Here is a 27,636-nt window from a genome sequence, read left to right on the forward strand (position 1 = left end):
GTTTATTTTGACATTTATTATTTTGATGTTTTTATCTCAAAGACCAAGTCTACACTTACCCCATACTTCAAAGGGGTTCTGGTAATCTGGCTCGTGGGAGATCACTAATGAAGTGCTGTGATGAATATTCAGCACTTAGTTAGGCTAATCCTCCTCCGCAGCAACTTTGAAGCGTCAAACTTTGAAGCATTAGCATGACATGTAACTGTGGGCACTTTCAAGTGCCTGCGCTACTTCGATGTGCCTTTACTCCCCAAAATTTTGGGCATAGCCTAAGTAAAATTGCATTGTGAAATGGAGTGTCCATTGTTCACAGCCCCAGCATTGCAAAAGGAGCCTTCACATGAGCTGATAATAGCAGTGTTTTGTTCACACACATTCCTTTTCTACCTTGAAAGGAAGGTGTGAGTCTGCAGAAGTCTTGCAGAGCTGGTGTAATTATTTCGAGGGAAAGCTCTCTTTACCTTGAACTTTCCTGCTAAGGCTCTGTGTTGTGGGCGGGAGGGAGGCGACATTGTAGACAAGCCCACAGAGTAGTAGCCATACCCCTTGCTAACCTTTGCTGTCTTGCACCAAATGGAGCTCAGACAGAGGTGAAACTCTAACCTGCTGTGCCTTAAAATGAAGATAGCCGTATTGATCTCAAAGCGTTGAGTGCAGTAATGTTGCTTACACTTAAAAAGGCTATTCAGAAACAAATGTGCACCTGGGCTTGAGTCAGATACAGGAAAGGACATGCACCTGACAGGTTTGATGTGAGTAGTACAAGTGGTGGCTGAATAACTATAGAGGATGCTAGTCTTACTGAGCAGTATTACAAAAAAAAAAAAAAGTATGTTTGTGATGCTCTTGCAAGCAAACATTTTCTTTCTATCTCATCCCCAACTCCTTAGCTTTAATTCCATTTCTAAAGCTGAGTATTGATAATCCATTCTTTCACCCTTGGAGGGTTGTAGTTAATTTGCTCTAGATACCAACAGCGTCATTTCTAGATGATCAAAGAATGTGTCACAAGATGCTCTATTAAAATTTCATCATTGGGTTCCCAGATTGGCCTGGTGAGATGTGCATGTGAGATGGGGGAATTACCTTTTGAGAACATTAGCAGAGGTTCTAAAACAAATGAGATCCCACATATGAGAAATCTTATTGGTGCGGTTATTAAATGAGTAGGGTGCATGTTAGTTTCTAAAATAACAATTTTTTTTTTCCCCCAGCCAGAAAACCTTGCACAGAAGCTTCCAAATCTTGTGGAATTGTGAGTTTGGGCCAATTTTATTTTGCTAATCGCTATCAATATTTTTTTAAAGAACAATATTGTGTTTATATACAATATTCCTTTTTAGAATAATGTAGTTTTTTTCTCAAGGGTAATAAAATGCGTTTTTTGGGTTTTGGCTACATTCAGGCCCACGCTGAAATTCCTTTCTGTGTCATAATTTCTTGTTAAAATTGCATGATGAGGGAATATTGATTTCCTCCTCCCCATGTGGTAAGAAAGTATGGTAATCTTCATACCAGACCTGTGTACCTTGACCCACCTGGGGGAGGCATGACATTTATTGTATTGTCCTTTGTAATTAGGCATACAGTGTACCTCATTTGATCAGGAGATGTATATTCTTAAACTCTACATTTGATGCAGTTTACCAAACAACCATTATGCATTAGAAATAAACTTTAAATATGCTTTGTTGTCTTACCTGCCTTCTATTTTATGATAGATACAACCTGATCTTAATGGAGAGTTTGGTAGTGTAATGTGTTTTTGAAGTACATACTGTGTACATTGAAACTTCAAGGAAACAGTCAGTGTTCTAGCAGTATAAGTTGTCTGTCTGAGCTTGTCTTCTCAATTTGGCTGTTGAAACTGCACCTTTTGTAGGATTTGTGTCCACAACATACTTTAACTGTTTTGTAGGTCATTGCAGTTTCTAGCTTGCTGAAGAGACAATCTTGCCCTGTATTTTGGGTTCACCTACACTGAAACAGCAAAACATCTTTTTTACTGGTTATGTTTACTGGTGTTTGATGATTTGCCACTGTGCATCAGGAACTTTTAGTATTATCTGATGATGCCTTTAGAAGAGCTGGCCTAAAAGTGCTTGAAGGAGGTTAATTTAAACAGCAACAAATAAGCAAAAGAACTCTAATGCATATTTATTGATTTAGTTATCACATGACCACCAAGCTTAGTTGTGTTACTATTATGACATTTATTTGGTACATAGATGATTGCAATTTTTCTGCAATTTCTGTAGTTGAAAGAACACAATTTAAATTGTAGCTGAAACAATATTTTTTTTTCAAATCTAGAAGAAGAAATGAAGTAAAAACAGATACTGTAATAAAATACACAGATTTTATTTTAAGAAGAATAATTTGCTATATTATTAAATGTATCTCCCTTATTTTAGAGCAGTGTTTCCTAAACTCTTGAAAGCTAAGCTGCCTTTAAGGAAAATAAAACATATCCCCTTTGCAGTACCACCAGGGCTGTGTCTATACTAGCAAGTTCTTAAGAATTTCTGAAAGAAGGGCGCTCTTTTGAAAATTCCCATGGAGCGTTTACACACAAAAAATGTTCTTTCGAAAGTAAATTAAAAAAATGTGGCGATCCTTTCAAAAGCACTCTTCCACTCCAGTTTCATGAAAGAAACTTGGAGATGCTCTACAGGGCCCTTCTTTTGAAAGAGCGGTCCTCCCGTCGATCCGTGGCCTGCTCTTTTGAAAGAACAGGGGCAGTGTGGATGCTCTCTTTTGAAAGAGCAGATTACTCTTTTGATACACTTTTTTGTGTGTGGACGCACTCTATCAAAAGAAGTTCTTTTGGAAGAGGTCTTCTGGAAGGCCTTATTTCAAAAGATCTCTGTAGTGTGAATATAGCCTAAGTGTTTTTTAAAGATCTACTCATCTTAATGCCTTCCCTATTTCCCACTGAGGTGCAACCCTCACATGGGAAACTTTTTATAGAGCTTTGCAATATGATATTCTTGCTTTTTTTTGCGCTTTGAGGAGTGAAATAGTTTGTATCAACATTAATGACATACTTAGCACCCTCTGAAATGAGTGGAGCAGTTTATAATTATGGTTATTGTTTCATTCTGCTCTGTCTTGCTGATCTGTCAGTTTTTTCTTTGCTTTTTTTTCCTATCTTTTTAAAATCCTTTCTCTCAGTTTATCAGTATTCTCCAGAAATGAAGAAGTTGCTCTGTTCCATGAAAACTCATCACTTAATAAATAATATAGTTAGTCTTTTAAGGTTCAACAGTACTGCTTTTTTAGTTACTATTTCAGGCTATCCTCAAACACAGGCAGATGTATCTGCATCACTTAAACACAGGTTCCATTCTTCACAACCATAAGGACTAAAGATCTACTATTAAACAACTGAGACTATGAAAAAAATTGAGAAGTCTGTGGTCACACTTCACTAGTTAGTTTTTTTTCATCTTCCCAGAGAGACATGACCCTGCTTTGGGAGTACTGTTTCACAGTAGAATGGAAGAATAGTTTGTTCGCTTTTTTTTTTTTCCCTCATATGCTTAAATTATCAGATTATTCATTATCCTTTGGGATTAGATAAGGTCGCAGTATTTTCAGGTAGTAATTGCTTGTCTACAAAGGGTATTTAGTCTTTCTGTTTTCAAGCAGAAATTACAGTTTAAAAGATGTAGGCTAAACTCTGGTTTTTAAATTTTAGCAATTGTGGGTTTTCACCACCAGGGTGTGCTAAACGCATGTAATCAATTTTAAAACAGCTACTGAAATTTGTCTGGACTTGTCACTATATTTACTTGTGAAATATTGCTTTTGTAAAATTTCATTTAGTATTTTACATTTTTAAAAATATCACATTATCATGACTGCTTTTTTTTTAAGAAAAGAAGGTGGCAGAATTCAAGCCCCAAACCTCCCCCAGGCTTAACCCTCCCCTGCAGCCCCAAACGGCCCCCGCCCCCTTTCCTTCTCTAAATGAATGCCCTCTGTCTCTCCCAGAGCCAGGCACCCCCAGAGCCCCTCCCAGCTCTTAAATCAGTGCCCTCACCCAGAATGAGGCACCCCAGTCCCTCCCCCTGGTTCTAAAGGAATGCTTCTCCCTTCCCCAGAGCCAGGCACCCCCAGCCTTCCTCTCAGCTTTGTCAATGCTCCCCAACCCCTGCTGCTGAACCAGGCAACCCCAGCCCACCCCACCCCACCCCTGTAATTTAACTCAACTCAGCGGAGCTGGGGATGAAGGCATCATGCTGGGCTTCCGGGGCAGCGCCAGGCCTCCTGGGCCAGGCTGAGCCACAAGTGAGGCACTGCACCCCAAGCCCTTGCTGGGCCCCAATGCCATGACCAGCTGCAGATGCTGAGGGAGTATGCACTGCACCGGGCTACAGCTGCTGCTGTGGCAGAAGGAGCTGCATGGCTCCCAGGCAGAGCGCAGTAGCTACACTGGGATCAGAAGATCTGTGTGGCTCCCAGCTGGAACTGTATGTGTGTAGAGCAGGGGGCAGGGGTGCTCAACATGTGTGGCTCTACTGAGCTGCATTTTGGGGCCCCCCCCCACTGCCCTCCGCTGCCCTGAGTGGGGAGCATAGCCCAGCTGTCTGCCAGAATGGCAGCTCTTGAAAAAAGGGTGCTGGAACGCTGTTCCACAGCGTTCCGGTGGGAAAAAAGCCCTGATAGTGACAAGTAGATTATGCATGCTTATGAAAGTGTAACTGTACCTAGTAGATTTGTTTGTTTGTTTAGTTTCCCCCTGTACATTTCAGGAGAGGGCGTATGGCAGAGTTCAGTGCAATCTGGTGGTGCCTGATTTATTTTTACTACCTTGGGAATTTTTTGTTGGTGTTAAGTAAAAACGGTATAGAATAGTTTGAAATGAAATGGTTGTAAGTGATCATATGCATCTCATCTGAGTGTTATAATAATTAGCGAAGGTATTGTTGACCTTAATATTTATTCATGATTTAATTTAATAGGTTATAAGTGAAACATTAATATGTTAATTAGTATTGTATGATTTACTGTGCTGTCTAATGTCATGGTCAGAAAGAGAAATGGCTGTGAGGGTGTTTGCCAGGTGATTGTCTAACCAAAGTCCTTTAGGGTAACAGGTGATATTGTTTGTTCTTTCTCCCCCAGGTACCTACATTCAAATAACATAGTTGTTGTACCTGAAGGTAAGTGCCCTATTAGTGTCAAAATAAGTGGGGAGAGATTATCAAATATTTAATTTTATTTGAAATTCTGAAGATTTCCTCTGAAATATACCATTTGAATTAGGGTGTTCATATCCTTGCTTGTACTATGTTAAATTATTAAACTTTCACATGAACCTAGGTAATGTTTGCTCTGTTCCAAATTACAGGAAGTAAAAAGACTAAATGGCACTTATCAGAAAAAAACTACTCTCCAGAATTGTTCCTGCTCTCTAAGTCAATTATTACATATAATACTTTTGTTTTCTCTCCATTGTGGTTCATAGCTTAAACCTAAAGAATCAATGACTGCATTGGCTTCTCTCTTCCTTTATGTTTTATTTTGAAACAAAATGTCATATCTTTGAAAAGAGAGCTTAAAATTCACAGTGTGGGGTGGGTAAATTGGACGCGGAATGGCAAACGAAACTAAAAAATAATTTCATGGGAGAATCATGGTTGGGAAAAATACCAGACTGTATAGTCTTTTATATGTGATTTATTTTTTCCTATTTCTATCCTCCCAAAACTGCGTGTTATGAACAGAAATGCTTAAAAATACTTAGTTCTCATAGCATTTGGTTATGAGACCAGTGGCTTTAATACCTCACAGTCTGCTCATCATCGGTATTAGATATTGAGTTATTTTATCATCTCATGGTCCTATTAAGGTTTTAACTTTACTGCTGGGTCACATTTATTTTTTGCCTCTATTCTCTCACTAGCTATTGGCTCCTTGGTTAAACTGCAGCTTCTGGACCTAAGTGACAATGCTCTTGAAATTGTGTGCCCAGAGATTGGCCGCCTGAGGTCTTTACGTCACCTTCGATTAGCCAACAACCAACTGAAATACTTACCTGCAGGTAAGGGGTTCAGAGCAGTGTCAGAACTGTCCTAAAACTAAATTTGTGCGTGTATGTACAATCACAAATTTCCCCCATGCTTCATGAAATTTGGCTTATAAATATGCATAACTTGAAAATGCTGTATGCAAAATGCCCCAGGTAACACATCAATTTCAAAGTTACAATTTGCTGAATGTGTATATGCTATCTTTATGCATGTATCATTCTTGTATGTGAAGTTAGCAATATGAAATGTGAATGTAGTTTTAATTCTAAATGTGCTAATGAGGGTGATTAGTGACACTTCAAGAACTTAAATGCCCAGTACTCAAACCAATTACTCATTAATTTTTTTTTCGTTTGTAAGACCTCAGTTTGGTTGATCGTAGAAAGACATGTGATCCTGCCACCTGGTACTCTAATCCATCTTGAATTATATCATTTCTATGAGGATGGAGAGATTGAACTAAGAGTTCCAGCTATTTAAGGAGTGGAAACCAATCGGGTCTTGGTTTTCAGCTGGCCTTTGGGATTGCCTTGCTACACTAAGGGCTTGTCTATACTCATGGGTTTTTTTTTGGCGGGGGGTGCGGTGAGGAAAAACAAAAAAAGATTTTTCAGAAAAAAACGTGGAGCATTTCCACTGCCATGTGCAGGAAGTCAAGATAAGAGGATCTTTCCCTTGAAATAATGGCAGCTCTGCGAACAACTTTCCCTGCTTTCAACTTTCAAGGTGGAAAATTAATTAGTATGAACAAAGCACAGCTATTATTGGCTTTATTAGCCTCTGGGTGGGTTCCCATGGTGTCCTCATAGGTAGCCAGTGTAGCTCATGCTGCAAGCCCTGCTGCTTTTTTCACAGATGAGCCAAAACTGTCCCATGGTGGACTTCAGGTGGAAAAACGTCTGAAGGGAAAATTTATTGAATTTCAGTTTTGGAGAATTTGAAGGATTTAGCTCTTCTCTTGCTCTCTCTTGTCCCAGCTCTCCCATGTCTGTGCTCCTGGAAGAGACACTACTCCTGTAGTTTTGTCTATATAGAGTTCATTAACCTTACTGTGGCATCAGTTAACAAATTTTGATATAACTACTTAATTAAAAAAGCAAGTATTACCCAAAAGAAATCTGACACCATCAGAAAAAGATTAACCTTTGCTAGTTTTTCAGTGGCTTTTATTTGTTTCTTGCTGATCTAAGTAAAAATAATTTTCTCAAAAATGAGGCTATTTTCTTGTTGAGGTTGTTTAAAAACTTGCTTTGCATTTTAATGTGTTAGTCTGTCCACAAGGTAGTCTAATATCAGCATTTCAAAAAATGCTTTACTTAAGCGAATAGAACTAGCTTTTGGCTGGAATTTTAACTCAAATTTGAAGATATTCTTCTTGTGCTTGCAAAACAAACAATCTTTCATTCTTTAGAAAGATATTTTAGCTGTTCCTTAAAGCTGTAAGCACAGAAATTTAGTTGTTGTTTTCCCTCTGTTTTTTTCAGCTGTAATAAGATAAACTTTGCAGCCTAATGCAAAAAGTGATGGTGATGAGAAATTAAAAATGTACATAACTTTGTAAATATCCTGGAATGAAATTACATAAACCTGTAAACATCATAAAACAAAACAAGTAAATCATCAGCTTTGAGATACATGTCTTTTGAGTTTGCATAAGGAAGCTTGTGTTTCTTATAGATAAATTACCTTGTGTCATATCATGAAAGACAGATTTGGTCAAAGAAAAATCAACACATTTCCTGCAAAATGTCACATACCAACTGAAAAAGGTTCAAAGACAGAGACTTTAATAATTTACATTGCTGGGGGTTGATTGTGTCTTCTACATTTGATTAGGAACTGAAATTATCATGTAGGCAAACTGCATTTATTTCCTTGTGAATGATATGAAATTTTGGATGTTAAGCTTCCTTATTCTTTGCACTCAAAACCTTGGCTACATGAAAATTTAAGATGCATGATATCCTGTTTGTACAGCAGAGGATCCAGCAGCATCTAGGTGTTGTGCTGATGTAAGGTCTGTGTATAAAAACAGCTTAATACCCTTACTAACCTCTTACTTTTCCAAATGCTGTCTCTGTGGCTGAAGGTATGCTGCTTGTGCATTATCACTCGGAGCAAAGTTAATCTTTCATTTCTGCAAAGAGTTTGCTACTCTATTTCACTGAATATTTCCTGTATGTAGTGCTACATGGTGAGGGGCATTGAACAACTTTTGTCTTGTGAATAACAAAGATTGTGAACACTTTGTTCAGAGCTCTGCAGGAAGGATTACTTTAATGAAATCTGTAGGCAATAAAATAAGGATTCTGAAGAAGATTGACAATGTTTTGATAGCTTGAAATGTTCTAGCCTCTTTAGTTACCTGTATCCTCAGTGTAGCATGTATGTGAACCTCATAGAGAGCTGTTGTATCATATTCATGCTGGAAAACTAGCAGAGTTAAATAAAATGGAGGAAGCTGAGGTCTAACGTCATGGTAACATAAAATGTTCTTTTACCAACTGCCTCTCTTTCTTTATTTCAATAGTATTCTATTGCTAGGCAAAGGCAGCTGCATTTCCCCTCTATTTTGTAAGTATAGGGAGTTGCATAATAACCATCCAAATTACTAGTTGCCGTGTGGATTGATTTAAATCATGTTACCAAAAAGCAAAGACTGACTGTTCTTACAGTGCACTAAATTTTGTAGTAAGCCCCACTGAACTCACTGGCAGTTCGGTTTTTTGAGAAAATAGGTATAGAGTGGGGTTCCCCTGGAAAAGCTGAGTTATGCTGAAGTAAATAGGGAATAGATTTATGGCTTCACCATTGTGGTCTGTTCCAAAATAAGGGCCGTGTATTATGTAATATAAAATCAGAAAATGACGGGGCGACTGGCACTTTTATTGCAATTTTCTGTATTGTATACTTGAGTGATAGATTCTAAACCTAGTTGACTAATAAAACAAGCAAAGCTAAACCGTTTTTTCTAGCAACATCCAACACAGTAAACAACTTGGGAATTTACTTCTTAAATCACACTACTAAAAGGCATAGAGAGAGTCTTGAAGAATTATGCTTTGCGAAGTGAATTATTTAAGTTACTAACCAGCTGATCCGCTCAACTATATCCGCCTCTTCATCCACATTATTTCCTCCCAATAAGCAGTTTTCCTTATGATATTTCATTCTTGCAACCTAACCTTGCATCTTCTGCTTACATTTACAATTTCTTCAAAACATTCCCTGGTAAGGTCTCTTATACTCAGAAGCCATGACAGTTTTTCTGTGGAAAATGTGTAGGAATGTAGGAAGCTGTGTGCATATTGAATAATGTCTTCCCTTTTTCTTTCTAGTCTGCTCTACTGTTCAATTCTCGGCTGCCTCTGTCCTTTCCTATATGTTGCCTCTGTCTTAAGACGTTATCTTAACTAACTATGCCACCACATAAGCACATAACAAAAACAATCTCATCCAGCTTGTGTCTGTCTCTGCACGTTACTTTTTCGTCTGCTGGGAAATAGAAATTGAATGCCCAGAACTTTCAAGAAGCAAAAGCTAGTATTTAGGCTGGACAGACTGGAGTCATGAAATCATATGACGAGACTATAAGTATATGCGTAGCATGTTTATAATAAGATTTAATTGTAATGGTTGTTTTTAAGAGAGGAATTCAGTGTATTGTTGATCATTTTAAAATGTAAAAATCAGATCCAAATAAAAAATCTATTTTATCCACCCTGCCTTAGTTGGTTAAATTGAAAACTCTGTGACTTAAAATACAGATTGTTAGAAACAAATGCACTACAAGTGCTTGAGATGGTAAAATGTTCACCTATCAGCTCTAGTGCCCATTTTCTTAAATTTGGCTTAGTGCTAAGTACAAGTAAGTTTGCTTGTCACTTATAGGCTACGTCTACACGTGAAGCCTACATCGAAGTAGCCTATTTCGATGAATAACATCTACATGTCCTCCAGGGCTGGCAACGTCGATGTTCAACATCGACGTTGCACAGCACCACATCGAAATAGGCGCAGCGAGGGAATGTTTACACGCCACAGTAGCACACATCGAAATAAGGTTGCCAGGCACAGCTGCAGACAGGGTCACAGGGCGGACTCAACAGCCAGCCGCTCCCTTAAAGGGCCCCTCCCAGACACACTTGCACTAAACAGCACAAGATACACAGAGCCGACAACGAGTTGCAGACCCTGTGCATGCAGCATGAATCCCCCGCTGCAGCAGCAGCAGCCAGAAGCCCTGGGCTAAGGGCTGCTGCACACGGTGACCATAGAGCCCTGCAGGGGCTGGAGAGACAGCGTCTCTCAACCCCCCAGCTGATGGCTGCCATGGAGGACCCCACAATTTCGATGTTGCGGGACGTGGATCGTCTGCACGGTCCCTACTTCGACATTGAACGTCGAAGTAGGGCGCTATTCCGATCCCCTCATGAGGTTAGCGACTTCGACGTCTCGCCGCCTAACGTCGAAGTTAACTTCGAAATAGCGCCCGACGCTATTCGAAGTAGCGTGCACGTGTAGACACAGCTATAGGCCATGTCTACACTAGCCCCAAACTTCGAAATGGCCATGCAAATGGCCTTTTCGAAGTTTAGTAATGAAGCGCTGAAATGCATATTCAGCGCTTCATTAGCATGCGGGCGGCCACGGCACTTCGAAATTGATGCGCCTCGCAGCCGCGCGGCTCATCCCGACGGGGCTCCTTTTCGAATGGACCCCGCCTACTTCGAAGTCCCCTTATTCCCATCAAGGGGACTTCGAAGTAGACGGGGTCCTTTCGAAAAGGAGCCCCATCGGGATGAGCTGCGCGGCTGCGAGGCGCGTCAATTTCGAAGTCCCCTTATTCCCATCAAGGGGACTTTGAAGTAGGCGGGGTCCTTTCGAAAAGGAGCCCCGTTGGGACAAGCCGCGCGGCTGCAAGGCGCATCAATTTCGAAGTGCCGCGGCCGCCCGCATGCTAATGAAGCGCTGAATATGCATTTCAGCGCTTCATTAGTAAACTTGGAAATGGCCATTTGCATGGCCATTTCGAAATTTGGGGCTAGTGTAGACGTAGCCGTATATAGCGCGCAAGCAACACACAACTGACAGTAAAGACTGTGACTAGAATAGCACAGCAGAAAATAAAGTAGGTCGCAGTGGAAGATCCAGGTAACTCAGGCAGCAATGATCAGCCATCCTGTAACCAAACAGGGTAACCTATTGCAAAATATCTGTATGCGGGGAGGCGGGGAAACAACTTTTGGCCTGACCTTCTAAGGTACCTAATGAAATTGTGAGCCCCTAAAGGAATCAAGTCCTATGCTTACTGATATTAATAATGAACTTAATGATATTGTCAGTTTTAATCGTGCCTTCAAGACAGGGTGACTGTAGTAATGTGCACACAGGTGACAGGTGGTAACACTCAAGAGATGCATTGACCCTTCCCACGCTCCTGTCAAGAATGTAGTTGCTAAATGGTGTTTCTTCACATTCCTCTTTCCTGCACCTCTGCCCCCTACGGGAGCCAGTTGCCCTTCCTGTGGATGATCAAATATTTACAGAAATATGCCAGCACAGTTAAACATTTTTGAGCAAAACTACATCCTCTTCCTTTGTTGTAGCTGATTAGGAGGTATACCATGCATTAAAATTCATCTAAATCTCAATAAAAAGTTGGCTGACTGTAATTTTTAAATACTGCTGTCACACTGACGCCCTTATTAAATGCTTATGCTTAGCTTTAGACATCTCTTACAAAACACAGAAAGCACTTCAGTTAAAAAAAACTTTCAGGGAAGAGATGAATATTATGGTGGCAAGGATTGTGTTTACATTGGGAAAGCATCTAGCCCATTTCAGCACTGCTCTCCTACACATAATCTTCCTTTTGATGCTTATTAAAGATTACGGTGTTATTCAGTGATTAGGTGATTTGGTTTGTTCTCACGATACTTTGGTTAAATTCAGACTCAGCTATTAAGTCAGTGTGACCTCTCTATATTCTTCTTTAAAATGTTATAAAACATTATGTGCCCCATAAATCAAGTGGTAGAACAGATAATAAAACATACCCTGGTATAAATAAAAGTGGTCAATTTTGAGGGGAGACAAAATTATCATAAATTTCTTGCAATATATTATGAATCTTTGTATCAGAAGGAAAATGTTGTATAAAAGCCATTTTAAGTGTTTGACTGTACTCTTGTTCGGGTTGGTGACTAGATGGATCTCTTTACATGAAAAAGCAGCCATCAGTATCTGGATCAGATTTCCACCACAGGCATTTTTACAAGGGCAAAACTGCTTCAAAGATTCACTGATCGTAAGCAATAAGAAGCAAATGTATTGTGAGACTTAGGCTACCTCTGCACTACAGTGCGCTTTCGATTGTGAACGTTTGGAAGCTCGCTTTTTGAAAAAGCACGTCTACATGCCAAAAGTGAATCGAGATTTCTATCCATTCTTTCAGAAGACTGGCCCACTCTTTCGAAAGAGAGCATGCACACAGCTCTGGGTACTCTTTCAAAGGAGCGGGCCAGGAAGTGTGGACACGGTTGCATGGCTGACAAGCCCTTCTAGGGCCTGCAGCCAGCTGCTGCTTTAAAGGACCCTTCCAAAGCACCCTTGCCCTGCACACGCTGAGGGGTGCTTTGCCACCCACAGCACTACAAACCCGGTGCAGGCATCAGATGCCACTGTAGAAACACACGGATCCCCAGCAACTCCCTGATGGGGAACTCCTTGAGGGTGTGGTCAGCCTGCTGACCACGTTGCTTGTGGCTGTTCTCCAGTGCCTCCAGGAGACCAGCTGCCTAGCCGCCATCTTGCAGTCTGTCTGTGTGGGGCCTAATACATACCCTAATGCTGCTTTTGTACATAGCCTACCTTGTCCTTCTTTTAGAGATTTATTTTTCTTTCGGAGGTTTCTTTACAAGTTCTAGTTTAGAATGGTTTCTCTTAGCTGTAGATTTTCCACTGTTTCGTTTATTTTGCAATCACACTAATTTGTCTGTGCAAATCTTCCAGTTCTAAATATTTCAGTTTGTAATAAAATATAGCTTCAAAAATATATACAGAAATCTTTCACTTTTTTAAAAAAGCTTAATAGATAAACTTAATTGCCATCACTGTTGTATACATGGTTATTGTTAGGGTTTAGTTTGACTAAAGTCACAAGGTTTTGAGCATAAATTGTTTCTGTTTGTAGGGATTAAATTTTGTTGGCACCGATGTAAACAAATCAAGGTTTTGGCACTAGTCATAATTAAAATGAGGGTGTGTTAATAAGCTCACTGTAGTTAGATTTATGGCTTCATGTATGACAACAGGTGTTTTTACTGCATGTTGTTTGAAATACATGTTGCTTGCTAGATACAAGTTGTAGCATCTTGCTCTGACTAAATGAAAAATGAGGTTATGTGTATTCAGCAAATGTTATAGTTAATTATAGATTTAGTCAATGAAAAGCTTAATGTTTTGCCAGATTTTGAAGGAAAGCGAAGTAATTAAACAAAGAGTTGTGCCTGGCTTATGCTCCCAACCCATATTTTGCCAAAATTCCCTCTCCATAAACATGTACATCTAAGAAAAATATTAGAAAATCAAGTTTTCCTGGTCATAGCCTTTCATACTTAAATTAACAATAAGAGTTGGATCCTCAGTCAGGGGAAAAAGTATGTTGTCTGTTAAGATAACTTTTTTACACAAAATGCATGATAATGACAGCAGTTTCTTCATGTGACTCATAAAGAGCAGTTGTGGCTTGATAATGGTTTAACACCACATGATGTGGTTGAAGAGAGGTGCAGAACTCCTTTGTGATTGTCAAATGTGGGATTAGCAAACACCCTTTCTTTTCCACATAAAGCAGTATCATGTGGTTTCCCTCTCAAATTGCTATTCCTTTGCTGCTTTAGAGACTTCTGCATTTTGTGTCCCCTAGATGCTATCTTACTTACTCTCTGTTACAATAAAAGTAAATGGTATTTATCTGCCCCTGGCATTTCTAAAGTACGTACCACCATAGTATCTAAATGCTTGGGATCCATCTTGGATCCATGCTAGATTCTGAGATTCACCTACTGTTTTCTCTGCTCCTTTGATATTTTTAAGGCAAATTGTTTTAGAAATAAAATATACTAAAATTAAATATTAAGGCTGCATCTACACTGGCAGCTTCTGTTGACAAAACTGGACTTTTGTTGACAAAACTTGCTGAGTGTCTGTGTGGTTAAGTATCGGAGGGGTAGCTGAGGTAGTCTGTATCTTCAAAAACAACAGGACGTCCTGTGGTGCCTTAGAGACTAAAAGATATTTTGGAGCATAAGTTTTCATTGGCAAAGGCCTGAATCCCGCCCCCCCCCCCAACCACCCCCACTCATGCATCTGATGAAGTGGGTCTTTGCCCACAAAGCTTATGCTCCAAAATATCTGTTAGTCTACAAGGTGCCACAGGACTTCTTGTTGTTGATGGTTAAAGCGCTCTGAGAGTTTGTTGACAAAACTCAAGTGTTCAGCCAGTAGTGTTATACCTCTCCTCGATCACATATAATGTCTCTGTCTGCAGTGTTTTGTCGACAGAGTGCCCGTGAAGACAATTCTGTCAACAGAGAGGGCTTCTGGTTCCGTGAGCAGCCCTGTTTGCAGAAGTTCCGGTTAGCCATTCTGTGAAGAGAGGTCAGGCTAGTCTGGCCGCTCTCTGTCGACAGACTGGTTTGTTCTTTCCATCTGTTTTTTGTGTATAGGCACTATCTGTCAACAGAGGTACTGCCAAGGTTTCTCTGTCGATAGTAGCTGCCTATGTAGAAGTGGCCTAAAATATTTATATAGATATAAAACTTTTTCTTCTTCGAAGATGAACTGACCTGAGACCATCCCCATGAAGTCGATAAGGGAGAGCTATTAACCTCGTTTTACATATGGAGAAATAGAATTTAATGTGATTTGCTGTAGGCTGTAGTGATGATTAATGTTAGAGCCAGGATTAGAGCTCTGGTGTTCTTGGCTTCCAGCCCCTTTGTTAAGTAGATACCCTTTTCAAGTTTATTAAATATTGGAAGAGAGATGTCTGCCTTTTCTGTATTGAAAGTGTACTATGTAAGTTCAGGTGCTTAGTTGATTTTTATGTAAATTTTTTTGCACGTCACGTAGTGATATGCACGTGTTTTGCTAAATTTTCTGGATTAAAGTGGATAATTTGTCTTTAAATATGTGAATCCATGACATTGCGGAGGCAGTGGTGAGAATGTGTGGAGAGTTGGGAATTTGGTTTTGAATGAGTAGAGGTACGAGAAAAGGAGATTCAATATCGCCAAGTATCTTCATCACGCACGTAGAGAGAGTGATGAACAAGATCAAAGAAGAGGTAGAAGGGATATTGGTACACAGGATCAGAATCAACAACTTGAGGTTTGCAGATGATATAGTTGCCATCAAAGAAGATGAAGAGAAGCTAGTGAGACCAGTAAAGGAGCTAAAGAAGAAAGGGAAGTGGTACGGACTGATTATGAACATCAGTAAAATGAAAACAATAGTATATGGAAATAAGGACATAGGAAGGAAGATCAGTGTAGACGAGATCGAACTAGCCAATGTGGAGAAGTTCACGTATTGGGGAGCAACATGATATACGATCTAGACTGTAAGAAGGAAAGAGTGACTAGTGAAAGCAAGATCGAGTTTGAAGGTAATGGGTAAGATCTGGAAAAGCAAAGCAATTAGCTTAGGAATGAAGCTGAGCATCTTGAAAACTTGTGTATTCAGCAGCATGTTTCAAAGAGAAGGATATTGGCATTCTATAGGAGTCATTATAGAAAGATCCTGAGAACAGGATGGATGCAGAAGGTCACCAATAAGGAATTGTAGAGGAAGATAGAGCTGAAAGAGAACCTACGGGAAAAGTAAACATTGAGTCTGTTCTGGTCTGGCTATGGTCTGAAGAAGTGGGTCTGTCCCATGAAAGGTCACCTAATAAACCATTTTGCTAGTCTTTAAAGTGCTACTTGACTGCTTTTTGTTTTGCTACGGGAAAAGGTTATACAATGGAAATTAAAGCTATTTGGACATATCTGCAGAATGAACGACAAACAAAAAGTCAAGACCTTGGTATTTGGCATAATGTACAGTTCGTGTGTAAGAGGCAGACCCCACAGAGAGAGAGTAGATGATACAGTAAATTGGTGTGGAACTAGTCTACAGATATTAAGCCACTCTACACTGGACAGGGAAAGATGGAAGGAAATAGTGAGGGAGGCATCAGACACCAACAGGGGCTGAGCCCCTGGTGGTGGTGGTTGATGATGATGATGGTGAAATGAGTAATGGGAAGCCTCAATGTAGCAGTAAGCTGAATAAAATGTTTTTCAGCTGAACCTACTCACTTTTGCAGAACGTTAAATGAGGGCATGAAGTTTAATGTCAAAATAACCACATACAACTAGCCATCAGAGGACCTCGCCCTGTACAAATAGACTCCTGTAGTAACAGATCAGAGGAGTTCACCATCCCGTGCCATGATTAAAAATATAAATTAAGCTGTAACTTTAGATCACCACTGTGCATTTATAAAATAACTCCAGGAATGTTAATTGATTACCACTGTGTCTCTTTTACTGCAGTTTGCTAAGTAAAGTTTTAAGACTGGAAAATTACATATTTGTCCCCATTTTTCATTTTAAGTTGCCACTGTACAATGTATGTATTTAGAATTCATATGGATAACATATTCTGCAATACATCTAAATATTTTCTAGTCAAGAAGTCTTGAATGCCCTACTTAGTATTCCTGAACAGAGCTCAATATTAGGTACTTGAATAAATCCCCATGAAGCAGTAGTTCTTAAATAACTTATTTTCCTTAAAAGAAATGGATTTCAACTGCTTGAAAGAGTATGACTTGCCACCATTCTATTCTCATTTTAGATCTTGGAACTAAATACACAGTCTGCCTAATTTTTGAATTAATTTTCAGTATCTTGATTTAGAATTGCAAAGAAGTATCTGAATTATCTTGAGGTTTTCCTCCTCATTTTCACTGCTCTTTGTGATTCTCCTTGTTAGGTTAAATTACTTGTATGCCTCTTATTAACAATTAAATATCTTATAATGATCCTGGCTTTAAATACAAGGCACAAACTGTACCCTTATCTGTGTTGGAGTGGGCATAGACTTTGTCCCCTCTAGTTTCCTAGTTTAATAATATATTGTATGCAAGACAGGGCAGATATGGTCTGTCAGAACAACTGTCCTTTAATAAAGTCATGCCTGATTTGGTTTTAGCACAATTTATATTGTATTGCTTCTATAAAAGTAGATTGGCATTTAATTTCAAATTTCAGTTAACAATGTTTATAAAAGGCTTGTTCTGTTTAGTAAGATTAGTTTCCAGCCAAACTATCATAGAAAACAAAGTCAACCCAACAGGATTTGTTGTGTTTTTAGCTCCTTTGGCTCTCTCCATCAAAATGGAACTTCAATTAGATATTTAAAGTTATCCATGGTGTGTGTTTGATGAATTATTGACAATTCTAACTAGTTTCTGTGAAAAGCAATGAAAAGGCTTAATGGTTGTGGCAGAGATTTTAGGTAATCAATTATAGACACACTGATTATCTTCAGAACTTTAGAATCTGGACTGGAAAGTGATGGTTAAGCTGTTTGATATTTTTATCATCTGTGAAGAGAGACCACTGAAATGCTACTTTGAAAAAACTCAAACTACTGGGGTGATACTTTGTTCACTTAAGTTTTTTCTTCCATAAAAATGTAGGAGGGACATCTGAATTTCTTAATACACTAATATTAATGTCAGTGAGAGTTTGGCACCTGCTCTCTGCATCTTTGAAAAATTTCTTGTCATGCAAAAAGTACACTAATGTAATATAACCCTTTATTTTGAAAACCTCATTTCTTAAAGTACTTTTCTCCAAGTGATTCAGCGTGAAAAGTGTAAGAATCATAGAGGGGGAAAAATAAGATTACTTTGTTCTATTTAAATAACTTTTCCCTGAATGCTGAAATTCAGGAAGTAATCAGTGAAAGTCAGCAACTACAATTATATTTCTCTAGCAACTGTGTAATATTGATCCACTTTTATATACTGTATAGCTGTTATTTTTCAATGCTTTGTTTATGAAACCTAAGGTTTTGTTGTTGTTTTAAACAATAAGGCAGACCTTATTCCAAGGTGCATACAAATGTGTTAAAAGGTTCCCATTTGAGAGAAATCTTTGGTTTTGGGTTTGTTGGAAGAAAAGAGAATAACTTTTTACGTATCTCTTAGTATAAATTTATCTGTCTCTTAAATCATACAGGAATGAGGATGGTGTGGTTTTTTTTTTTTTTTTTTAAATCTTAAATTCAAAAAGAGCATCTCTTCTTAAAAAAAGGTCAGTGAATGCCTGGTTATTCGGCACATGCAGTTAACCAGCATGCCCAGGTGGGCTACCAGTGTCCTGGCCCTGGCTGCTGCAGGGCTGGCAACCAGCTGCTCAGCTGGGGAGGCAGAGCAGGGGCAGCTACTTGGTGCACGGAGAGGGCACAGAGTGAGGCTTGCTGCCTGCTGCCCAGCTGCAGGCTCTAGTGAGTCTACTGCCAGGGCCAGCTCCAATAACACATTTTATTATCTGGCATCCCCGATTCCCCAGGAATGCCGGATAATAGAGATTTTCCTATATATTTCAAATACAAAATTGCAGATGGGTGCTTACTGTGGGAAGAATTTTGCCTTCCAGAACTAAACAAAGCAGAAAGCTGTACAGTAAAAGCCCTTTTATGCGTCACTTCTCTGACGAGCTCAATAAACTGGCACTTCTGATCTGCACAGAAAGTCTGGTTTATAGAACAGTTAATGTGGAGCTGGCAGGAGGCTGGGGTGCAGGAGGGGCTGTGGGGTGCACTCTGCAAGGGCCTTTGGTTTGGAGGAATGACCGGGAGCAGGGCTTGTTGTGTGGGAGTGACTTGGGGTTCTGGATGCGGGGGCCTCACACCTCTGTTGGTCCCACAAGAGGCTCCCTGTCTCTGCTGTTGCTGACGGAGGCATGGCCACATGACTCTTCAGGCAAACTACCTCTGTTTCCCTTCCCGAGCTCTGACTCTGCATTTCCCAGCCCATTGGCCTGAAACTACAGACAAAGGGAGCTGCAGGAGTGAGGGATAGTGCTGCAGATGGAGGCAGCATGCCTATTTGCAGCAAAGCTGCCAGGCCACATCTTTGCCAGGAGTAGTAGGGATGGGAACCTGTCAGAGATGAGCCCCCTCTCCCCTAGCATTCTGATCTGCCCCCATGTCCCAGCTCCCTGCCAGGCCCAAGCCCCTTCCAAGATCCTGTGCCTTGCAGCCCTTCCATGCCCGTCTTGCCTCCCCATCTCTGCTGCACTCCGTATCCTTCCCTCTTAGTTAACCAACATTTTTAATTTACCAGCATTCCCTTTTCCCCCACCATGCCAGTTAAAATGGCTTTTATAGTGATTTGAAAAATTTATTACAATGTAAAAAGTACACTAATGTCATACAACCTTGTATTTTGAAAACCTCATTTCTTAAAACACTTTTCTCCAAGTGATTCAGCATGAAAAGTGTAAGAATCATAGAGGAGAAAAAATAAGAATCAGTTTATCAGATTCTTTTTCCAGTTTGCTTCTGTCTAAAGCCCAACTGTAGTGGCAAGTATTTTATAAATTAATACTGAGAAACTGTATCAATTCATATAGTAATCTCTTTTTCTTATGGATTTTGTTTGAATTAAACTCTTATTAAACTTATTAAAACTACTAACACTTCTGACAGCCTATGGCTGTGACTACACTAGCAAGTTCTTTTGGAAGATTTTTCGAAAGAAGGGAGCTCTTTGGAAAGACCCAGCAGAGCATCTACACACAAAAAGTGTTCTTTTGAAAGTAAATAGAATGTGGTACTCCTTTCGAAATCGCTCTTCCTTTTTCATTTCAGGAAGAGTGCCCCCTTTTGAAGGAACCTCGTTTGGAAGAGATCTTCTGGAAGAATTTCTTTTGAAAGATCTCTGTAGTGTAGATGTAGCCTATGAATTTAAATTATCTAATGAGAACTGAAAACAATAACAAGAGATGCCAGTAAATTCTTGGAAATTTTACTTGAAACTAAAGTCTTTCTGTGTAGATTCTGACCTGTACAGTGTGTCAGAACGAGTCATCTCTGTATACAGAGCACTGTACTAGTCTGTTTGCCTGCTCACTGCTTTTTATGGTTATTTTCTTTCCACAGTTCTGTGCCACTTCCTGCTTGATGAGGAGCTTTTGAAAGCCTCTTTGTTAGTGTCATGCACTATTTCTTAGCACTGAGAAAAGGTGCATAATACCAGTGTACATGGGTAACAAAAATAGTAATATTGTAATATCTACAGTGAGAGAAGAAAATACAGCTCTGAGTCTGTGTTCAGTTAGTGTGTATATTTTTATTCCATCAATTTTCTTCGACAGGTTTCTGTAGGGCTTAATGGAGCTTAAACATCATTACCAACATGTATAACAGAATATATAAAAACCAATCCCACTTCCCGAAATACATCCTGATATTCCTATTTTTCAGGTTAATCATGATGGGTTTGCACAACAAGTTTTCAAAAATCTATTAAATATTTTTACTGTTGTAATTCAATATATCTGAAATGAGTAAGAACAAAAATATCAAAGATAATCAGAGTAACTGAATTTGAAAATCATAATTTTAACACTTTTTTAAAATTTAAAGCAATATTTTTGTCCAGTTTAGAAGAACTAAGTAGATTTTGCTATTTACATAGTATTTAAACATAAATCACTTAGCTTTTAAGTAATTAGTTAAGTCAGAAAACTATATAAATAAGAAGTTGTAGAACCCATTGTACTAGTCTAGCTAGCAAAGCATACATAATGTACTTTGATTTCTATAGTACATCTAATTCCAAATGTCACTCAAGGCTTTACAAACTGTGCATAGCAGTCATTTAATCTGCCACTGAAGACCACTTTAAAATCAATGTAGAAAGCTGTTCCTGTGCAAATGTAAGCTTCAGTTAAATTTGTGGGTATGTATCTGTAACTTATGGGTTGAAAATCTTGAGAACATTATAGTTAAAAATTTAATAAAAAGCTATATGTTGAACGTCTTTAGTCCGGCATCATTCATGGTCCAGCATTATTTTAATTGGCCAGATATCCACTTGTCAGAGGTGTGGCCAAGTTTCCCATGGTCCCATGAAGTTTGTTTACAGCCACCAGTTTTGCTGTTTACAGCCACCAGTTCTTCTCTAATTTACTCCTAAATGTCTTATATAAGTCAGCTAAGCAGTAGGAAGTGTTGGTAATGCTGCTAGACAATATTGACCTCCCATGATTCGGTGAATTATCTAGTTCGGTATCACCTGAGGGTGCCAGACTTGAGAGATTGAGTCTGTAGAAAGCCTGAAAAACGAGTCAAGACTAAATTGTAGTAGGAAAATTGTCACCTAAATAACCTTTACTGTACCTGTAAATGATGTTAACCTCTAATCTTCCTTTCTCTGCATTGTACTTTATAAAATGTTATTTTTGAATCGAGCACTTTGCTGACAGCTTTAAGTTGTACACAGCCCAGGTGTGCTGACATGTAAAACCTGGAAATGCTGCTGCTCTTGTTCAGCTTGTGGGAATTGTATCAAAAATGTGACTCATATCTCTATTTGTTTTATTAATGATTTCATACTTGTCCCTAAGACTAAGTAACGGTACTTCCTTCTAAATATTGCTCTTTTCATTTAAGAGCTATATTTTAATGGTTGAGGCCTAGGAATTGTGTGTGTATATATAGGTATATTAGTCCAGTATTTAATAATACTTAGAAAACTGTTGACAAGAGATCTTAATGGTGGCCTGGGACTGACCTAATCATGATTTTTAGATGTTTTTCTTTGTGGTCTTCCTTATCATAAAGAACGCCTTAGTCAGAATAACCACAGTACAGTTAGGTGTACGGCCTGTTAGCTTCTGTGGTTGCTGATTTGATGAACCTTTCTGTGGCGGACAAATCTCGGTATCTGATTTTTTTAATTTTTTTCCTCTAAATATGTTGTCCTTTATTTAGTAAATCATAGCTTCTGTATACTGCAATAAATTCTGTTTGTTTGTTTGTTTTTTTAATACTCCTGTTAATCCTGCGGAACCAACATGGTATGTGAGCTGGAGTCTGTTCATTGTGCATTATCAGCAGAATTTATTCCTACATGTTATAAGAACAGTTAAATGCAGCTTTACAGGTCTTGCAGGTTGAACCTCCCTAGGGTGGCACTGTCGGAAGCTGACAGGTCCTGAACAAGAGAATTGGCGGGACCAGGGGAGGTCCAATGCCACTGTCTCCCAAGCCTAGCTGTGGCTGGCTTCCTGGGTGGCCCAGCATTCCCTGCCTGTTGCTGCAGGGGCTCCGGCCCCCGCCAAGCATTCCCCGCCCGCTGCTGTGGGGGATTCAGCCCTGGCCTGGCATTCTGTGCCTGCTGCCATAGGGATTCTGGCTCTGGCTCTGCTTGCTGTAGGCTGTTGGGACCTGCCACAGGGCTCTGGCCCCAGTCATGCACTGACCCCAGCCAGGCTGCTTACTCTGTTACTTGGGGCTCCAGGCTGGCTATCCTGCCCTCGGTCTTTTGGACTCTGGTCCACGTGTATCCATGGTCCGCTGGCCCAGAGTGCACCAGTTTTTGGAGCTGCAACTTGTAGTGAGAGAAAAGGAGTTGCGTAGAGTTTATGGAAGACAAAATTTGGCAATTAATTTTGGGGATGGTGCACCAGAAGAAAAAAGCCCAGGTTTGCTTTCAATAGCCCATGTTGATTTTGCAGGACTTGCAGTTTGAAAAATAAATTGTGTTGACACAGTGTTCTGGTTTTCTTCCTGAGCAGTTGTCAGAGCAAATCTGCACTTCTGAGTTGTGCATGTCAATAACGAGATGATCATAATTGCTCTACTCTCCTTAAAATCAATTAATAAACTGTATTTTCATACTTCATAGTGTATCTTATTTAACCTTCATTTGCAATTTGTCTTACCTTTCATTACTAGTTTTTCTGATAAGTATTTTATGTAGGCTTGTGCTGCTGGTTACTAATAGATGATTTCTAGCTTAACAATATTTTTCTTTGGTAATTTACTTAATTTTTTTAAAAACCTTACTTAATAATTTTTCAGTAATAAGTGTCCTAGTGGGTGAAATCATAGATCCCAAGGTCAAAAGGAACCATTTTGTTCATCTGATCTGATCTCCCATATAATGCAGACCCCTGGGACTTCCTTCAAATTCCTAGAGCATATCTTATTTCCAGTCCAGTTCATCTTCCAGACATTTGATCATGTTACAGCTTTTTCTAGTAGATTTGAAGAGCTCGTTACTAAATATTTGTTTGCCATGTAGATACTTAAAGACTGAAGTCAGGTCACCACCCGTTAACATTGTCTTTGTTGAGCAAAATAAATAGGCTCAAGCAACTTGGTGATTATAATATAGGCAAGGCTTCTAAACCTATAATCATTCTCCTAATTCTGAACACTCTCCAGTTATCAGCATCTTTCTCCAATCATCATTCTCCATTGCCCAAGCTTTTACTCCAGCCTAGTTTCCTATGGAGTATTAGTGCCACGTGTTTGTGCTCCTCTGCAAGCTTGGCATTGCACAGGCCAGCATCAGAGCTGTTCCCCTTGCATCAGGGAGCACATGCGTTGGACCTGTTGGGAGCCATGGATGAGGGCTGCCCAACGCAGGCGGGTGTCTTAGCATCCTCTTCCCTGGACAAACTGGTCACAGGTTGTTCTGCTTCCTCATTCCTGGAAGATGTCCAGGCCCTCCAGCAGTGGCTATAATTGGTGGCCCAGGACCTTGGATTGCAGCCACAGGAGGTGAAGGGTGAGGGCAGCCCGATGGTGGATATTTTGTCCTCATTGGGTCCCACTAGAGTGGTGCTCCCTCTCATTAAAACCATAGCCCAGATGGCCAAGACCGTGTGGCAGACCCTGGCATTGGCCCAGCCCATGGAGAGGAAGAATGAAAGGAGATACGGGGCACAAACACCTCTTCACCCACTCCCTGGTCATGGATGTGGCCAACCACTGGGAGAGAGAGGGGTCTTAGGGTCCCTTGTCCAAAAATAGAGAGGCAAAACAGGTCTGAACTTGTATGGTAGGAAAGTTCATTCAACTGGAGGGCTACAGCTGTGCATAGCTAATCAGTAAGCCCATGTGAGTAGATCCTCATACAATACAGCTTCCTCCCTCTCCAGATTCACAGAGCTGATCCTCCCCAGATGCCAAACCCCAGAAGCAGTGGAAGAGAAAAAGCTGATCTCACATGTGGCTTTGCAGGCTGCTCTGGGTGCTGCTGACGTCCAGTATGGCCATGAGAAGTGATGCATGGCTCCAGGTCTCTGGCCTCCCCTATGGAGTGCAGCAGACTACTCAGGATTTTCCCTTTGAGAGGCTGACTCTCTTTTTAGAAAAAACTAATAAGAGGCTACAGAGCCTTAAAGACTCCAGGGCTACCGAGAGGTGGTTGGGCTACCATACCCCTGCAACACAGGTCAGGCATTTCAATCCCTGTCAAACAGGTGATGAGGTTGGAGCAGCAGACGGCGCTCCCACCAGCCCAGCCAAGGCCAAGGGCAGCAGAAGCCCCCACCTACCTCCAACTTTTGAAGGTGCAGTCAGGAGCTCCCAACCACTCCCTGTTATGGATCCAGCACCCCCTGTGTTTTTGTTCCACCTATCCCCATTCTACCCTGCCTGGTGAGGTATAACATCTGACTGGTGGGTCTTTCACATGGTAGAAAGGGAATATGCTATCCAGTTCAGTTCTTACCCGCTTTCAGCTCTCCTTCCCTGTCCCTCTTTAGGGACCCTTCTCACAAGAGTCTGCTCAGGCAGAGGATTCAGTCGCCCCTTGACCGGGGCACAATAGAGGAGGTTCCCCCACAATTCAGGAGCTGAGGTTTTACTCAAGTTATTTCCTAATCCTGAAATCAAAAGGGGGCTTGAGGCCCATAACAGACTTGCAAGGCCTGAACAAGTTTGTAAAAAAGGTCAGGATTTGCATGGTCTCTCTGGGGCTCATTATCCCATTGCTGGATCTGGGGGAGTGGTTGTGCTCTTGACTTACAGAATTCGAATTTTCACATAGCGCTTTATCCTCCCCACAGGAGGTTCCTAAGGTTTGTGGTGAGTGGAGGACACTGTTGGTTCACAGTTCTTCCATTTGGCTTGTTGATTGCTCCAAGGGTTTTCACCAAGTGCTTGGTGGTGGTTGTAGCCTTCCTCCCCAGGCAAGGTGTCCAGTTGTTCCTATACCTGGACAACTGGTTAGTTAAAGGGAGCTTATAGGTCCAGGTTAATCAACGCGTGAGGTTAATTCGTCAAACCTTTGACAGTCTCAGCTCCTGGTAAATGAGGCAAAGTTGACGCTTGTCCCCATTCAAAGAACAGAGTTTGTGGGCACTCTCGTGGACTCGGTGCTCACTAGGGCCTCCCCGCCAAAGAGCAGGTTTCAGGCTATGGCCAGCATCTTAAGCAATGTAGCTTGTATGTTCATGGTGCAACATGCCATATTTTGTCTACGTCCCCTCCAGTTGTGCCTCGCTTTGGTGTCTCACCCTGTGAGGGATGATATAGACAAACTAGTGACATGGATGCAGCAAGTGTTGTGGATCCTGCATTGGTGGCTGGATGCTCGGACAGTGTGTGCGGGCTACCTTTCAGGACTCCTAATCTTCCCCGTCCCTGGTAACCGAAGCATGAGGTTTAGGCTGGAGGGTGCATCTGGGGGAGAGCTGGACTTTGGCTTTATGGGGCGCTGCAGATCTTGAACTTCACATCAGTGTGAGGAAGCTCAGGGAAATCGGGCTGGCATGCAAGGTGTTTCAGGACAACCTAGCAAGACATTGAGTGTCAGTGAGCAAAGACAACATGACAATAATATATTATATCAACAAATGGGGGGGTGCAGACTCCTCTCCCCTGTGTCATGGGCCCTCAGGCTATGGGAATTCTGCATTCAGCATGAAATTCTCTTGCAGGTCCATTACTTACCTGGGGTCAACAATACCAAAGCTGACCACTTTAGCAGGTCCTTTGTGAACCATGAGTGGTCCATTCACTCAGACATGCTGCAATCAATTTTCCAAGTTGGGGTATCCCGAGGTGGACCTGTTTGCCATGCACCTCAATATGAAATGCCAAACATTTTGTTCTTATCAGAACTGGGGTCCTGGATGGTTGTGTTTGACATGTCCTGGACAGGCCCTCTGCTCTGTGTATTGCCTCTGGTTCTACTCTTCCACAAGGTCCTCCTCAAAATCTGAGTGGACTGAGCCTTGGTAATCTTGGTGGCTCCAGCGTAGGCCAGGCAGCACTGGTGCTTGGTTCTGTTGGACCTGTTAGTTTGCAAGCTGATAACACTTCTTTTGTTGACTCAGGAGGAGGGGTCGCTTCAGCACCCTAGGCTGTAGTTCCTTCACTTCTCAATTTGGAAGCTTTATGGTTGAGTGTAATGGAACTTCTTGCTCACACCCAGTGAGGGAGGTGGTTTTAAATAGTAGAAAACCTTCCACGAAGTCCACTTACTGGAAGAGGTTTGTGACTTGGGCATCCTAGAAGGGGTTGTCTCCTTTGAAGGCCACAGTTCCCTTCATTCTGGATTATTTGTGGCACCTAAGCCAGTTGAGGCAGTTCCTGTCCTCTATTAAAGTACACCTGGTGGCTATTTCCACCTTTGTTCCCAGTCCAGGCCTTTCGTGGGTGTTCAGAAAGAGATTCATGAAGGGTTTGGGGAGGGTTAGACCACCTATGGGAGACCCCTTACCCTCCTGGGGCCTCAATTTAATTTTGGCCAAGCTTATGGAGCCTCCTTTTGAGCCACTTTCTTCCTGCTCCCTGCTGTTTCCAAGTTACAAAACATCCTTTTTAGTGGCTATTGCATCGGCCAGAAGGGTGTCTGAGTTGAGGGTCCTTAAAGGGACCCAGCCTATATGGTGTTCCACAAGGACAGGGTTAGAAAGAGACCGTATCTGGCTTTCCTGCTGTAGGTGTTCTCCTCTTTTAGGATATTTCATTACCTGCTTTTTTTTTTTTTTAACCCTAAGCCTCATACTACCCCAAGGGAGCGGAGTTTGCATACCCTACATGTCCGAGGAGCCTTGGTATTTTACATAAACAGGAGCAAACCATTCAGAAGGTCCTGGCAGCTCTTTGTAGCTGTAGTGGACAGGAAGAAGGGACTTCCAGTTTGGTCCCAGAGTATTTCCTCTTGGATAGTGGCTTGTATTAAGGAATGCTACAGGTTAGCAGGGGTTCCCCCTCCTCCAATCAGGGTTCACTCTGTGAGGGCGCAGGTCTTTTTGCACAGCATTCCTAGCCTATGTCCCTATTCAGGAAATCTGTAGGGCTGCCACCTGGTGTTTGATTCACACATTTTCAGTCCATTACACTAGTATGCAGCATGTTAGGGAGGACACTGCAGTGGGCAGGGCTGTTCTACAGTCATTCCAGGGCTCCGACCCTGGCTCCTACTGTCAGCTTGCATTTACCAACATTGTAATACACACAAACAATTGCTTGAAGAAGAGAAGACAGTTACATGCCTCTGTAA

The 27,636-nt window shown here is 40.9% G+C and overlaps 1 protein-coding gene across 4 annotated transcripts in view; it reads left to right on the top strand.

Moving 5' to 3' along the window:
• The window catches only part of LRRC28 (leucine rich repeat containing 28), a 93,724-nt gene that overhangs the window by 11,372 nt on the left and 54,716 nt on the right, over positions 1 to 27,636 (top strand). For 3 of the 4 annotated variants that reach the window (XM_075006974.1, XM_075006975.1, XM_075006973.1), the window contains exons 3-5: positions 1,218 to 1,258; positions 5,134 to 5,171; positions 5,915 to 6,052. In XM_075006974.1, coding sequence (XP_074863075.1) covers positions 1,218 to 1,258; positions 5,134 to 5,171; positions 5,915 to 6,052 — 217 coding nt within the window. The remainder of the gene's footprint in view (positions 1 to 1,217; positions 1,259 to 5,133; positions 5,172 to 5,914; positions 6,053 to 27,636) is intronic. The other variant, XM_075006976.1, reaches the window with a different exon arrangement.

Source organism: Carettochelys insculpta, chromosome 12 (assembly GCF_033958435.1).
Source record: "Carettochelys insculpta isolate YL-2023 chromosome 12, ASM3395843v1, whole genome shotgun sequence".
In the NCBI taxonomy this organism is placed as follows: Eukaryota; Metazoa; Chordata; order Testudines; family Carettochelyidae; genus Carettochelys; species Carettochelys insculpta.